Source organism: Rhineura floridana, chromosome 3 (assembly GCF_030035675.1).
Source record: "Rhineura floridana isolate rRhiFlo1 chromosome 3, rRhiFlo1.hap2, whole genome shotgun sequence".
Lineage (NCBI taxonomy): Eukaryota > Metazoa > Chordata > Lepidosauria > Squamata > Rhineuridae > Rhineura > Rhineura floridana.
The window spans coordinates 14,508,368-14,523,483 of record NC_084482.1 but is presented as its reverse complement, the minus strand read 5'-3'; the positions used below and the strand labels follow the sequence as shown (position 1 = coordinate 14,523,483).

Here is a 15,116-nt window from a genome sequence, read left to right as displayed (position 1 = left end):
AGCCAAACTATAGTTTTGCGCAAATGTGTGAGCGCATTAGGATTTCCAAAGAGGCAATCGCAACAGGTGCACTCCTGCTCTGATCCTCCTGCTGCCATGAGCCAAGCTGTGGTTTGGCTCGGTATCTCGTCTGAACTCAGGCTTGCAATTTGTTTCCTCCAGACAAACCACAAGCAGTCAACCCAAGAACAAAGCTTGGTTACAGCTTGTGGTTTGCCTGGAGTGAGACAAAACACAAGCCTGGATTTGGATGACATGCTGAGCCAACTCATATCTTGCCCTCACAGCAGCAGGAGGATAGAGAGCAGCACAGTGGTTGCGCTCTCCATAGTTTGGCTTAGCGGAATGTGTGAACCAATTCTGCGGATGCAAACACAGGCATCACTCTACCCCTGCATCTCTATAGCTCGCACCCAGTTTGATCAGCACTGGCAAGTAGAGCAGTGATAGCATTTAGTCCCCAAAGTGCCAACGTGGATTACATGGGGATTCCTGGGTGTCTACGTTCCGCCTCTCCCTTTTTAGTTGCATTGTCCCCAGATGTCAGGCAGCGTTTCTGCCTTTCAAACATAATATTAAGTCGGGTGAACCTGTGACCCTCCAGGTGTTGCACATAGAAATTCACGGTCTGATAAGGAGACAGATTCTGACTGTAGCTGTTGGCGTCAGAGCAGTCAGCAGCAATACTTCTTGTTACTGAGAGGCAGTCTTGCAGACCAAGGAGAAGAGGCACATTTGAGATTATGTTGCCTGCCAAGGCTGAAAAACTGACTGCTGCCATGTTGTCATAGCATTTAGCACTTACATAAGCCTTCTCAGGCAAGCTAGTGATTTCAGAACTCACAGACCAAAGCAAAGAACCCATTTAATAAAGAAGTGGAATTCGCATGTATGATGGAGAAGAGAGCCCAGAATGGCGGTCCAGATATGTAAAATCTGTGTCAGTGATTCAGGGATACATAATATATGACTTATAACTAATTAAGTAGATGGACCTCCACGAACTCACACACACACACATCCAGGCCACAGCTACCCCCTTTGGGGGTTGGAGTCATGATTATGTTAATAAAGGCATACAGCAGCTTTCCTCAACCTGGTGCCCTCCGCATGTTGCTAGGACTACAGTTCCATCATCCCTGCCCATTGCCCATTCTGGCTGGGGCTGATGGGAGTTGGAGTCCAACAACAGCTGACTGGCACCAGGTTACAGAAGGCTGACAGAATAAGGGCCCACGTCATACTGAGGCTTCAGCTTAAAACACCACCATAACAGCCACTGAGCTGTCCTTCACTCCTTGTCTAGGCTGCTTTCAGCTGGTTCCTTTACGATAGGGAAGCCTTCACTGTGTTTTCGGTTTTTCAAGAGGAAAATTTAAAATATTGATAGCCTGGCTTGCATGAAGAGGAAAAAAATAGACAGCTGTTTCAAGCACTCATGACTATGTTTCTCACATATTCCAGAAAATAAGTGTTCTTGATTTTTCGTATGTGACAAACACTGGAGATTATGCACAGACTATTCAGGCTTATAGGTTGTTTCAAGGGAGGCAAACCTGCTTTGATCCCAGAAGGCACTATTGTATGGTGTCATTCTCAAACACAGGACAGCTCTGCTGGAGAAGGAAGAAAGAAGAGGCTATTGTTTGTTCAGATTCCCCTCGCCTGATAGGCAGGAAGCTTTCAGAACAGAAATGGGGAATATGTGGCCCTCCAGATATTTTATTTATTTATTAAATTTACATCCTGCCCTTCTTCCCAAGGGTGGCCACCGGGGATGATATGGGGGGGAGGTTCTCCCCTCTATTTTAGAAGAGCGGATGACTGAAGAGGCTTCCTGTTTTGCAGAATTGGAATAGATGAGTAGCCTGAAGAGTAACAATTGCAACTAACAGGGCCCTACCCCTAAATAACAGAGAAGACTCCCTTATTTAAACACCTGTGTAACTGAGTAGGGCTCAGTTGTGTGTGTCCCAAAGTGCACTGTACCAAGTTGCTACCCTCTACCTAAGGGAAGTGGCTCTGCAGATGATGTTGGACTCCAACTCTCATCATCCCTTGCCACTGGCCGTGCTGACTGGTGCTGATGGGAGATGGAGTCCAACAACTTCTGGAGGGCCACAGGATACTCATTCCTGTTCTACCCATCCTAGTTTCCTTGCAAAACATAATATTATTATTATTTATTATTTAAAATACTTATACCCCGCCCTTCTTCCGAGGAACTCAGGGCGGCTCACAATTAAAACAATAGGACGAGCTGTAGGTTTTCCTAGCCTGCACCAAACTATGGCCACAGCAGAAAGTAATATAAAGTTTTAAAAATCAGTTCAGACTGCTACGAAAACATCATCGTACACAGTACAAAACAAGGCGTAGGGGAATAAAACCTACTTGGTGGCCTAAATATGTCTCACAGTGTATGTAATAATAGTAAACCCATTTTTTTAGTTCAGACTGCAGGTGGAAACTTGCATGATTGAAAATTTGCTCTACCCAACAACAACAAAATATTTGTATGTAGAAAAATGGCATGTCAGAGAAAAAGCTAAGGTAGACTTCTCTGTAGTTCTTGATAAGGAGACAACTATTTTGTGCAGGTGGAGTACTCAACCATGTGAATCTCTTCCCCCACCCCCCAAGTCTAAAGTGGTTCATCCCCAGGCATAAGACTTTGTACACTGCTATTCTGGAGAACTAGGCTAGTGTAAAAAATGTACAACATGGAGGTTCCTCCAGCTCTGCTAAAAAACAACAACACAACCCTCCCTAGTGCTCTAGGCAGATTCACATTCTTCTACTTCACACCTAAGACATGACCCTAAGCCCCAAACTGAATGGACAACCCCCCTCCCCTTGGCCATGGGGCATTTAATTTTTTTTAAAGAAAAACATTACAAACATTTGAACAGCAATTGAAATCTTAAAAACAAAAAAAATATTTTTTAAAAAAAAGAAAACAGCTGTGTGATGTTCCATTAAGCAGGCCTGAGCCCTGTCTCGCTTGGATGCAACGTCCATTCCTGAAGCAGAGCATCACCTATGGAAGAAAAAAGAAAACGTTTGTAGAACAGGTACTTCAGAATGGCAAAGACAGATGTTAGTTTCAAAGTGGAGCTGGGATTTATTAGATAGGTGATATTCACAAGACTTTAATTAAAGTGTGTTGCTGTCCTGTCAGGTTTCTCCTGCCCAGTGCCCATTTTCCTCTGTCCATTCTGGTCACCCCATCTGAAAAAGGCCATGGGGATGGAAAAATGTGCAGAAACAGGCGATCAAAATGATCAAATGAACATCTCTCTTCCTCCATGTCTACAAATAGTTCTTCTATGTCAAACATTAGTTGTATGTCAAACATTAGTGTAGGTGGAGAACAGTGGAAGTGGTTAAGCAGTGGCCCTCCAGTTGTTGGACTGCAACTCCCATCACCCCTGACCATTGGTCATGCTGACGGGCTGGTGGGGATTGTGTTAAAAAAAACCTATGAGAGCCACAGGTTCCCCTCTTCTGCTACAAAGAAAAGAGTGTGTAGTTATTTAGCTTGCCTGAGGAGTGGGGGAGGACAGGGGATTATACAGCCATGAGAGTGGCTGTATACTATAGCCAGTGTGGATTTTTCACATTCCGCAATGTTAAATTGAAAATACCCCCCGTGCCATTCTGAGGCTTCCCATAAGCTCATTTCAAAACAAAACCTTACAAAATTTATAGTCCTGAACTGAGAAACGCTTGCTTAACAACCCTGTAAATTTTCATGGCGATAAATAAAACAGTCAGAAAAAATCGAGAGCTCAGAGTCTAAAAAGAGAGAAAAAAAACCCAGACCCCTTTGACTTCTTTCTTGCAGAGTTCTCATAATCTGTTGAAATTCAGTAAAGATCACCCATGTTCACAGAGGACCTGTACTCCTGTTACTGACCTTGCCCCATACTTTGACCTTCATCTTCTGCAGTTTCAAACTTTAAAAAATGCCTGGCTGATTTTTAAGAAATTTAAGAAATTTTGGCTTGAACTCAATGATAATGTTGGGCATGCTCAGTGAGAACCAACTGTCAATATTCTAAAAGCCAGACTCACAGCTGCTGCGCTTCCCTAATCGGGGCCACACCCATAACAGACTTTGATTTCACTTTAGACGGTCATAGCTTTCCCCAGATAATCCTGGGAAGTGTAGTTTGTGAAGGGTGCTGAGAGGAGACTGCTATTCTCCTGACAGAGCTCCAGTGGCCAGAGTGGTTTAACAGTCAGCCACTCTGATGGAAGTGCTGTGAGGGGAACAGGGCATCTCCTAGCAACTCTCAGCACCATTCACTAACTACACTTCCCAGGATTCTTTGAGAGAAGCCATGACTGTCTAAAGTGAAATCAAGGTCTGGTGTGGATGTGGCCAGGGACAGCTTTGCTTTAAATTTGGGTGGGAGATTACATGTGTCTCCTGTAGAATAAAAAGTTGGGAGCCACACTGAAAAACAATGATACTGTTCACAATGTTTTCCTTTTGGAAAGGAAAGGGGCTTTCCCCCTGCCCAGTACCCACCCACCCAATCTCCTCCCTGCCCTGCCCTCCTCCCTCTCCCCCCCCCAGGCAATTTTCACCTATCCTAAGCATGATTGCACAGGAGTAAATCCCCCTGAACTCACAAAGCATGCAACTGATCAAGCGCTGTGAGGGGAACAGGGCATCTCCTAGCAACTCTCAGCACCATTCACTAACTACACTTCCCAGGATTCTTTGAGAGAAGCCATGACTGTCTAAAGTGAAATAAAGGTCTGGTGTGGATGTCGCCAGGTACAGCTTTGGTTTAAATTTGGATGGGAGGCTACATGTGCTTGCTGTAGAATAAAAAGGTGGGGGAAACCCTGAAAAGCGATACTGTTCACAATGTTTTCCTTTTGGAAGGAAAGGGGCTTCCCCTCTGACCAGTGCCCACCCATCCAATCTCCTCCCCACCCCTCCTCCTACCCTCCCTGCCCCTCCCCCAGGTCAGAGATGGACTACAACCTGGTAGACCAGGGTTTGAATCCTCACACAGCCATGAAGCTCACCGGGTGACCTTTATTTTATTTATTTATTTATTTATATAATATTTATACCCCACCCTACTTCCGGAGAACTCAGGGCGGCTTGCAATTAAAAACCATAAACAATTAAAACAGTAATCATACAGAGTAAGATGTTTAAAATGATTAAAAATCAAGAGAAAATAAAAATATTTGTCAATTTCAGTTAAAAGCTCGTCTAAATAAAACAGTCTTCACCTGGGCACGAAAAGACAAAAGCGAAGGGGCCAATCGAACCTCACTGGGGAGGGAGTTCCACAATCTGGGGGCAGCCAGTGAAAAGGCCCTATTCTGTGTTTTCGCAAAAAGAACTTGCGGAAAAGATGGAATAGTGAGTAAGGTCTCACCAGATGATCTTAAAGTCCGGATAGGTTCATAGAGGGAGACATGATCTAACAGATAACCTAGACCTAAGCCGTATAAGGCTTTATAGGTCAAAACCAGCACTTTGAATTGTGCCCAGAAACAAATTGGCAGCCAGTGGAGCTGGTATAACAGAGGAGTTGTATGTTCTCGAGGCCCAGCTCCAGTTAACATTCTGGCAGCAGCTCTTTGTACCAATTTAAGTTTCCGAGCAGTCTTCAAGGGCAGCCCCACGTAGAGCGTGTTACAGTAATCTAATCGGGATGTAACTAAGGCATGTATCACCGTAATCAAGTCTGGCACGTCAAGGAACAGGCGCAACTGTCGAACTAATCTCAGTTGAGCAAAAGCACTCCCGGCCACAGCAGAGACCTGGGCCTCCAGGCTCAAAGCCGAGTCCTGGAGTACTCCCAGACTGCGAACCTGTGATTTCAGGGGGAGTGTTACCCCATCCAGCACAAGTTGAATCCCTATTCCCTGATCCATCTTACGACTGATAAGGAGCACCTCTGTCTTGTCGGGATTTAGTTTCAGCTTGTTCTTCCCCATCCAGTCCATCACTGATACCAGGCATCAGTTTAGAACCTGGACAGCTTCCTTGGTATCATTAGGTGGAAAGGAGAAATAGAGCTGGGTGTCATCTGCATATTGGTGGCACCGAACCCCAAAACTCCGGATAACCTCTCCCAGCGGTTTCATATAGATATTAAATAACATGGGGGACAGAACTGAACCCTGGGGGACCCCATAGGTCAAAGGTCAAGAGGTCGAGCAGGCATCCCCCATAACCACCCTCTGGGTCCGTCCCTCTAGGAAGGATCGAAGCCATTGTAACACCATGCCTCCAAGTCCCATCCCAGATAGGCAACCCAGCAGGATACCATGGTTGATGGTATCGAAAGCAGCTGAGAGATCCAGTAAAACTAACAGGGACACACTCCCCCTGTCCAGTTCCCTGCGGAGGTCATCTACCAAGGCGACCAAAGCTGTCTCAGTTCCATGGCCGGGCCTGAAGCCAGATTGAAATGGATCAAGATAGTCCGTCTCATCCAAAAAGCACTGGAGCTGGGCGGCTACCACTCGTTCTATTATCTTGCCCAAGAAAGGAATGTTGGAGACTGGGCGATAATTACTTAATAATGAGGGGTCCAGGGAGGATTTTTTCAACAATGGTCTAATCACTGCCTCCTTTAAACTAGGAGGCATTCTGCCTTGTTGTAAGGAGGCATTAATCACTTCCCTGGCCCACTCAACCAGTCCCCTTCTGGCATTTGTTATAAGCCAGGAAGGGCAGGGATCCAACATACAGGTGGTCGGGCGCGCCGCTCCGAGGATTTTGGCCACATCCTCGGGTTGAACAAGCTGAAAGGAATCCATTTTAATTAAGCAAGCAGAGGCCAAAGTTACATCCACCGAGATTGTATCAAATTTGGCGTCCAAGTCAGAACGAATCTGAGCAATTTTATCTGCGAAGTATCGTGCAAATTCATGACAGTGGGTTGCTGAGTGGTCAGCATCGAGTTCATGGGGGTCAGAACTTAAGAGCCCCCTGACCACTCGAAACAATTCCGCCGGACGAGATCCAGCAGATGCAATGGAGGCAGAGAAGAAAGATTTCTTCTGAGCCCGCACTGCCACGGAATAAGTCTTTAAATAGACTCTAGCCCGTGTTCGATCAGATTCGCTCCGAGTTTTCTGCCAGCGTCGCTCTAGTCTCCATCTTTCGCGTTTCATCGCCACCAACTCTTCAGTAAACCAAGAAGGCTTGGTTCCAATCCGCGAAAGGGGACGCTTAGGAGCGATTGTGTCCACCGCCCTGGTCATTTCCTCATTCCAAAAGTCAACCAAGGCTTCGACAGAATCACCTGCCGAAGTGACAGAAAAATCCCCAAGAGCCGTCAGAAAACCATTTGGATCCATCAGTCTCCTGGGGCGGACCATTCTAATCGGTCCCCCACCCCTGCAGAGGTTCTGAGTCACAGTGAGTTTGAACCTAACCAGGTAGTGATCTGTCCATGACAATGGAACTAGTGAAAGTTCCTCCACACCAAGATCACCAACATCCCGTCCAATACAGAAAACAAGGTCCAAAGTATGACCAGCAGCGTGAGTGGGGCCAGAAATTATTTGGGACAGACCCATGGTTGTCATGGCGGCCATGAAATCCTGAGCCACTCCAGTAAGGGCAGCATCGGCATGGACACTGAAGTCACCCAACACCTTGGGCCAGTCACTGCCTCTCAACCTCAGAAAACCCTGTTCATAGGGTTGCCATAAGTCGGGATCGACTTGAAGGCAGTCCATTTCCATTTCAAACATGATTACACAGAAATAAATCCCTTTGAACTCAAAATGCAATGGATCAAAGCATCCTCCCTTCTCCTCCTTCCTATCCCCTCCCTCTTGCCCCTTCCCTCCCCCTCCAACTTGCTCCCCTTCCAATCCCCTCCTTCCCCCCCCATGGTCAGTTTTACCTATCTTAAGTATGATTGCATGTGAGTAAATCCCATTGAACTCACTAAGCATGCAAATGATCAAACCTGCCCTCCCCTGCCCCTTCCTTTGCCCCTCCCCCTCTAATCCCCTCCTTCCCCCACCCCCTCCTTCTGCTCCCCTCTTCCCTCCCTTTCTCCTTCCCTCTCCCCCCTGCTCCTCCCCCATGGTCGGTTTTACCTATCCTAACCATGATTACATAGGAATAAATCCGACTGAAATCAATAAGCATGCAAATGATCAGACCTGGCTTTCCCCTCCTTCCCCTCTCCACTCCCTTCCTCCTTCCCTGCCCACTCCAGCCATCCCTCCTCCCCCCCCCCCGGTCAGTTTTACCTATCCTAAGCATGATTGCATAGGAGTAAATCCCACATGCAAATGATCAAACCTGTCCTTCTCCCCTCCCCCTCCTTCCTGCTCCCATCCACCTCCCCCCCTCTGCCCTTCCTCCCCTCCCCATCCCCTGTGGTCAGTTTCACCTATCGTAAGCATGACTGCAGGGGAGTAAATCCCACTGAACTCAATAAGCATGCAAATGATCAATCCATTCTCAGCAAGCTTGCACAGGATCCCATTTCTTACCTCCTGGATTTAAATCAGAGAAATTCATTAATAAGCAAAAAACCTTGTGGTTTAAGAATGTACCTATAGCCAACAGATATTTCTATCAAACTTCAAAAAGCAGGGAAATTGGGCAGCTATAGTGAATGCATTGGGAGCAGGAGACCTGACCTTTCTGAGATATTGGATTGTTCTCTGCACACTTCCCAGTTTAGTAAGCCCCATTGAATACATTGGGACTTGCTTCTGAGTAAACAAACATTGGATTGCACTATAAATATCAATTACAGATTGTGTAATTAATAAACATATTTGATAGTCATGTTTATATAAATATTACTTCATACTGCGTCCCAATGAGTATTTGATTTCACGCTATGGTTGTAGATGATTTTTTCTCTACATTTTAAGTGTGCCCTTCTTCCTTGGGGTGGTCATGGTACTCTGTTGTTTTCATCTTGAGGGGAGGATAGGCTGAGAGATGGTGAGTAGCACATGGTCACCCAGTATACTTTATAGCTCATTTCCATTTTGAAAAATTAATTAAAACGATTTACATGCTGGCAAAGTTGATTAAGTAGATCAACACATTTAAAGCCCATGACTTCGCCTAAAGAATCCTGGGAAGTGTAGTTTCCCCCTCACAGTTACAGTTCTCACCACCCTTAACAAATGAAAATTCCCATGATTCTGTGGTGGGATTCATGTGCTTCAAATGGGTGTTGAATGTACTATAAATAAATGTTGTAGGTATGATGTGCATTCAAGAGTGAATTGCAAAGAAATTTTTTAAAAGATACTTTTTTAAACGGGGAGGGTTGTAGCTCATAGTTAGGGCATATGCTTTGCATACAAGGTCCAAAATTCAATTCCTGGAAAAGACTATTGCCTGGAATCCTGGACAGCCAATGCTATTCCATGTCATGAGTACTGAGTTAGATGGTACAAAGTGGCCTGAGTCAGTATAAGGAAGATTTCCTAGTTCCTAAAATTTGGAAGAGACTCAAGGGCCACAGTGACCCCAACATTTATTGATGTATTTTTATTTACAACATTTATATACCGCTTTAGTGTAAAAAATCTCAAAGGTGTTTACAGAAAGACTTAAAACAATAAAATTATTGGCAAAAGCGTTAAGGACAGATATTTTAAAAAGTTCAAAATAATAAAACCAACAATGAGTTAAAAACAGATTTAAAAACACAATAGCTTCTACATGCCTGGAGAGGCTTGCCTCAAGAAAACTGATTTTAGCAGGTGCTGAAAAGAGGCGTCTGCCTAATGTCAATAGGCAAGGAGTTCCAAAGCATAGGTGCTGTCACTTTACAGGACTGATTTCTTACAAGGGCAGAACAAGTACTATGTGGCACCCATAACATAGAAAGCACAGCTTGAACTTGGCCTGGTAGCAAATCAGCAACCAATGCAGATTTCAGAGCAGAGGTATTATGTGCTGATAGGATCTCACTCATGTCAGCAATCATGCTGCAGCATTCTGCATTAACTGCAGTCCCCAGGTCAGGTTGTGCTGCATGGGGATTTCTGTGACCTTGGCTGACTGGCTGCTAGGATTTTTTTAGTTTGGGTTTTTGGTTATGAATCCTGACTGGTTGTGGGATGCGGAGTTTTCTGCCTTATTCATAGGAATCTTGTGGTTGGTATGGTATTGCATTTAGGAAAGTGTTACTGGCTTTTGTGTTGTTTTTTCTGTTTGCATTTCACTTATCTTTAACCACACTCTGTTACAGCCATGGAAGCAACAGCAGTGGTTCCATGTGCTCAGGACAACCCCCTTAAACCCATTGATGATGCAGGGGCATCAAATATTTGCAGTTAGTGTAATACCATATTACACTAATGAGGTGGCCAAGTGGTTTTTCTGTTTATGACTAGTAGTGCAGTAGCAAATTAAAAAGTGCAGGGTCTCTTCATGATAGTCACAGCCATGCCCCTCCTTCTTTTTTTGCTGCTGCGTTGAGAATAAGATCCTTTTTAATGCCTTCTCCTATAACAATAGATGTCCCTAGCTCAGTATTGACTGACAAGATTTCAGATAAGGATCTCTCCCAGCCCTAATTGGAGATGCTGGGTATTGAATGTGGGGACTTTTGCATGCAAAGCATGTTCTCTGCCACTAAGCCATGACCCTCTTGTAAAGATAAAGGCATTCTTGATGGTAATATAACATTTAAAATACACTGCTGAACTATTTCTGTTACTGCTGGTGCTAATTTGCACAGGATCCCATCTCTTACCTCCCGGATTAAAAAGCAGGGAAATTCACTAATTGGCAAAAAACCTTGCGGTTTAAGAATGTACCTATAGCCCACAGCTATTTCTATCAAACTTTAAAAAGCAGGGAACTTAGGCAGCTATAGTGAATGCACCAAGGGAGCAGGAGATCTGAACTCCTCTCTGAGATATTGTACTGCCCTACAAATTGGTCAAAATGCAAACACCATTTGGGTTGGTCTTTCACAGTCCAATCCACTTCCTGTGTAGCTTGGAAGAATTTGGTAACATGTGCCTCTGAGCATATGGTGAGTGGTGGCAACACCTGCAATCAGCCCAAATAACAGAAACAAGACGTGCTGTGCTGATCTTGTTTTAGCAGGGAGGAAGCAACATTATTCGGACAGTTGATATCGTTGAGATGGTCACTTTGAATATGTCTGATTTCCTTTGCAATTTTAGTGAAGCTTCCTATAGGAAATCATTTTCTTTTGTTTCTGTTTCTGCGAATATGTGTAGTACAGCAACACTTTGCAAAATTTACACTAAAAAAACTCCAAACATAATAATGGCACTGACTTCTGCAGAATAGTCTCCAGTGGACCTCAGGAGTGTGTCAGTTTGCACAAGATAAAACAGTGGGAGGTGAAATATATTCTAACAAAATGCTAGGTGTGCTCTATGTTTTTAATTGACCATGCCTACCTTGCCTTAAATGAAGTGGTTTAAACATAGCAGGCTGAAAACATGCATCCTCTTTTTCCCAACAGCTAGAGTCACTGCTGAAATAGCAACATATTAGAATTAGTCTGATTTTACATCAAACTACAGTTTCAGATTCAACTGTTAAAGCACCCAAAATAGAAATAGAACATAACCTCCAATTTGAAACACAAAAGGCTGTCTTCACCATTATATGACACTGACCACTAAAAAGGCTTTGAAATTAATAAAAATAAATTTGACACAGATTTCTGGGATGAATAATGAGGAAAATAAAATGTTCTAGTTTAGATTCTCTGTACAAACAGTAGTAACACAGAAAAGAAGCAAAGTAAGAAGAACACCAACAAACATACAAAAATATAATTCTCTATCTTTGGAGATTGCAGGTGTTGCCACCACTCACCATATGCTCAGAGGCACATGTTACCAAATTCTTCCAAGCTACACAGGAAGTGGATTGGACTGTGAAAGACCAACCCAAATGGTGTTTGCATTTTGACCAATTTGTAGGGCAGTACAATATCTCAGAGAGGAGTTCAGGTCTCCTGCTCCCCTGGTGCATTCACTATAGCTGCCCAATTTCCCTGCTTTTTAAAGTTTGATAGAAATAGCTGTGGGCTATAGGTACATTCTTAAACCGCAAGGGGTTTTTGCCAATTAGTGAATATATTTTGGTTTGCATCTTGTTGTGGAAAATGTGCATTAGGCAAGCTAATCTTTAAATGTGAACTGAACTGAATTTCTCCCCCAGTTCTATAGAACTTTTTTATACATTTCTAAAATTGTCCATTGACTAAATATAGAAGCAGGATGAATTTCACCCCTTGGAAAACATAACAAAATATTCAAACTGCCCAGGGTTAACATATTGTGCCTCTCCCCCTGCCCACCCTTATTGTATGAGAGGGCTGCCATCAGTTTCAGTGCTGTCTGAATGTATCTGCTGGTTCTGTCTTGCTGATGAAAAGATCTTGTGTGTTTTGTGTAAGAGGACAGACACACATTGTTGCATATATGGATACACTCAGGTTTTTAGGAGTCAGAGAGTGAAGATCTTGGGTCAAGCCTGCAGCACATTTGTCTGCCTTCTCCATGGCCAATGTTGTACCTTCATTCTAGATATACTAAGGTACGCATGATGACATTTTCAATTTTCATTAAGCTTAGGCTTGAGTGAACCAGCTGAATCTTCTCTTTAATGAATTTGATTCAAAATGAACTAATCTAAGCTGAAAGGAGAACTAATTGGAGTCACAGTGAGACTTCGTAATCTTGGCATTCACAAAGGGAAATTGATACCTGCAGAGCTAACACTCTCTCTCACCACCCCCTTCCCTACTCTCTCTCTCTCTCTCTCTCTCTCTCTCTCTCTCTCTCTCTCTCTCTCTCTCTCTCTCACACACACACACACACACACACACACACACACACACACACACACACACACACACAGACCATTCAACAGGATTTGCAGCTGCCTATATTGTATTGGAGGTGAAATGAAAGGCCTGGCATCTGTGGTATTTTGATCTGCAAGATCACCACCACCACCACCATCTTGTAGCCCTCAGAATCCCAGAGCATTCCCTATCCCTTGGGTTCACCTTGACACCTTGCCTTAATTTGAGCATAATCTTCAAACCCATTTTTACTTTCAGTCCCTCAGCATTGGAACTCATGAACTGAAGAATCACAGAGCTGGTTCACATGGGAAAAACTGGATGAGGACAATGCATGCCATTTTCAAATATCACCCTGAGTTTTGTTCCAATGTATAAAAAACTTGTGCTTGGCATTTCATTTAAAGCTGGGGATGAACACAACTCTTTGGGTTGTATCCCACCAAGTTATATTCTTGGGCAGTCTCATTTACCTTACTAGACCTGTTAGTATTGCCCACTGATTTCAATGGATCTGAGTAGAACTAACATTGGAAACAACCCTTTGTTTTAGTGGGGGACCTCCCTTTCTTTAAGTATTGATATTCATCCACTCCTACATTAAGATGTAAATAACCCTTGCAAAACAGACTGTCCATGTTGCATCACTGCTCTGCCAGTTGCCCTGCATGTGTGTCAACATATCTATAATTCTGCTCTATCCAACCATATGGAATTCCTTCATTGCTCTGCATGCAGCAGAACATAAAAGCATTCACCCATTCCAAGCGAGGGCGATACTGCTCCAAGAAGCACTGCCCTCACTCTAAATCAACTTATTTTGCAATACAGTGGCATGATGTCATAGGCCTTGATCACATGAAGGAAAAAGAAGCCCTAAACCCAGGGAAAACACACTGAAGCAGCAAGAGACTGGGGAAATAGTAGCTATGAATAGGCAAGAAAAAGGTGAAAGGTCACAAAGACTTTTTTTTGGGGGGGGGGAGAACACATTACTTTCACTCCCCAAACCCCAAAGTGGCTTACATTCAGCACAGTCAAAGGCCTTTTCCTGCAACAATTTGCCCCTCTCAAAAAGAAAGACCTGGAAAAACACATCACTACTGATTGCAGCTTGAGAATTTGTATAATACGCTCCTGGTTGTGATTCCATTCAAAACAGAGCTTGCTGTTTTTATCTCCCTTCTCCGGATCCCCTCCTCCATTCCCCAAATTAAGATACATAGTTATACATACTCCTTGGCCAGCATGTCCTTCTCCATGGGGCTCTCCAGTGATATATGGACTCCTTGCTTCTCTGAGGACAAGTCTGGCCTCACGTTATTAGATCTCTCTGCGCAGCAAGCTCCTGTGACACTTCCTTCTGCACAAAACAGCAATTGTCAAAAAGTCCACGAGGAAACGAGGGATTTTTAATTGATTCACAAAACAGTCCGGCACCAGAGTGGAATAGCAAAATGGCAACATTGGCAGATGATACCAGCATTTAGAGAATAATAATATCCAAAGAAGGCTGTCAAAACAGCTCCAGAGAAATCTCTCCAAATTGGGTCACTGAGAAAAGGCATGCCAGGTGAGATTCACTGTTAATAAGCAGGTGCTGTTATACTTAATTCCCACTACATATATGAACAGACAGATTCTGATCTGGTTGTAATTGCTCAAGGAGAGTTTGGGAGCTATACATAATAATAGGACGCCCACTAGAAATGTTAAACCCAGTGTATCCTGACGATAAATTTCCAATTGTAGCTCCATTCCCCCAAAATGATACAGTTGCATGTGATCTCTGAACTCCCCCATCTATGTCAATGTCAGAGGCAACTGCAGACCTGTAACCTCCATTAAAGTGAGCAGGGAACTTTTGGGAAGCTCCATCTATGCACTGGAAGCTCCACTCTTGCAAAGGACTGCAGCTTTGCTGTGTAATACTCAGCAAAGGTATCAAAAGTCTTTAAAAAAAGCCGCTGCTGCTAATTAATCCTAGGGTGCATCAATTATGTTCCTTAAGAAAAGCGTAACGCTTCAACAGGAGCTTTTTAGCTGCAGGAACAGAACAGGAAATACGACTTTGGTTTATGAAATTATGTATGGCAAGGACAGGCTAAAAGAGGAAACTGTAACTTGATTTTTTTTAATGCTAATAGTTGATCATGAGCTTTATACATTGAAACAATGCAATTGCATGCTAAGATTGATATAACAGCCTAATGTTTTTCCTTTGCAACGTGTGTGCCCTCCCTATTGACTGAATGGCTGCAAATGGCTGCAATATGAGGG

The 15,116-nt window shown here is 43.8% G+C and overlaps 1 protein-coding gene across 5 annotated transcripts in view; it reads right to left on the bottom strand.

The window, feature by feature from the left end:
- Positions 1–847: 847 nt before the first annotated feature.
- PPP1R1A (protein phosphatase 1 regulatory inhibitor subunit 1A) overlaps positions 848–15,116 on the bottom strand; it is a 118,471-nt gene continuing 104,202 nt past the window's right edge. For 3 of the 5 annotated variants that reach the window (XM_061614548.1, XM_061614551.1, XM_061614553.1), the window contains 3 exons: positions 14,073–14,199; positions 11,416–11,492; positions 848–3,040 (listed from right to left, as the gene is read on the bottom strand). In XM_061614548.1, the coding sequence (XP_061470532.1) occupies positions 2,979–3,040; positions 11,416–11,492; positions 14,073–14,199 (266 nt within the window). In that variant the 3' untranslated portion in view covers positions 848–2,978. The remainder of the gene's footprint in view (positions 3,041–11,415; positions 11,493–14,072; positions 14,200–15,116) is intronic. The other 2 variants (XM_061614549.1, XM_061614552.1) reach the window with 2 other exon arrangements.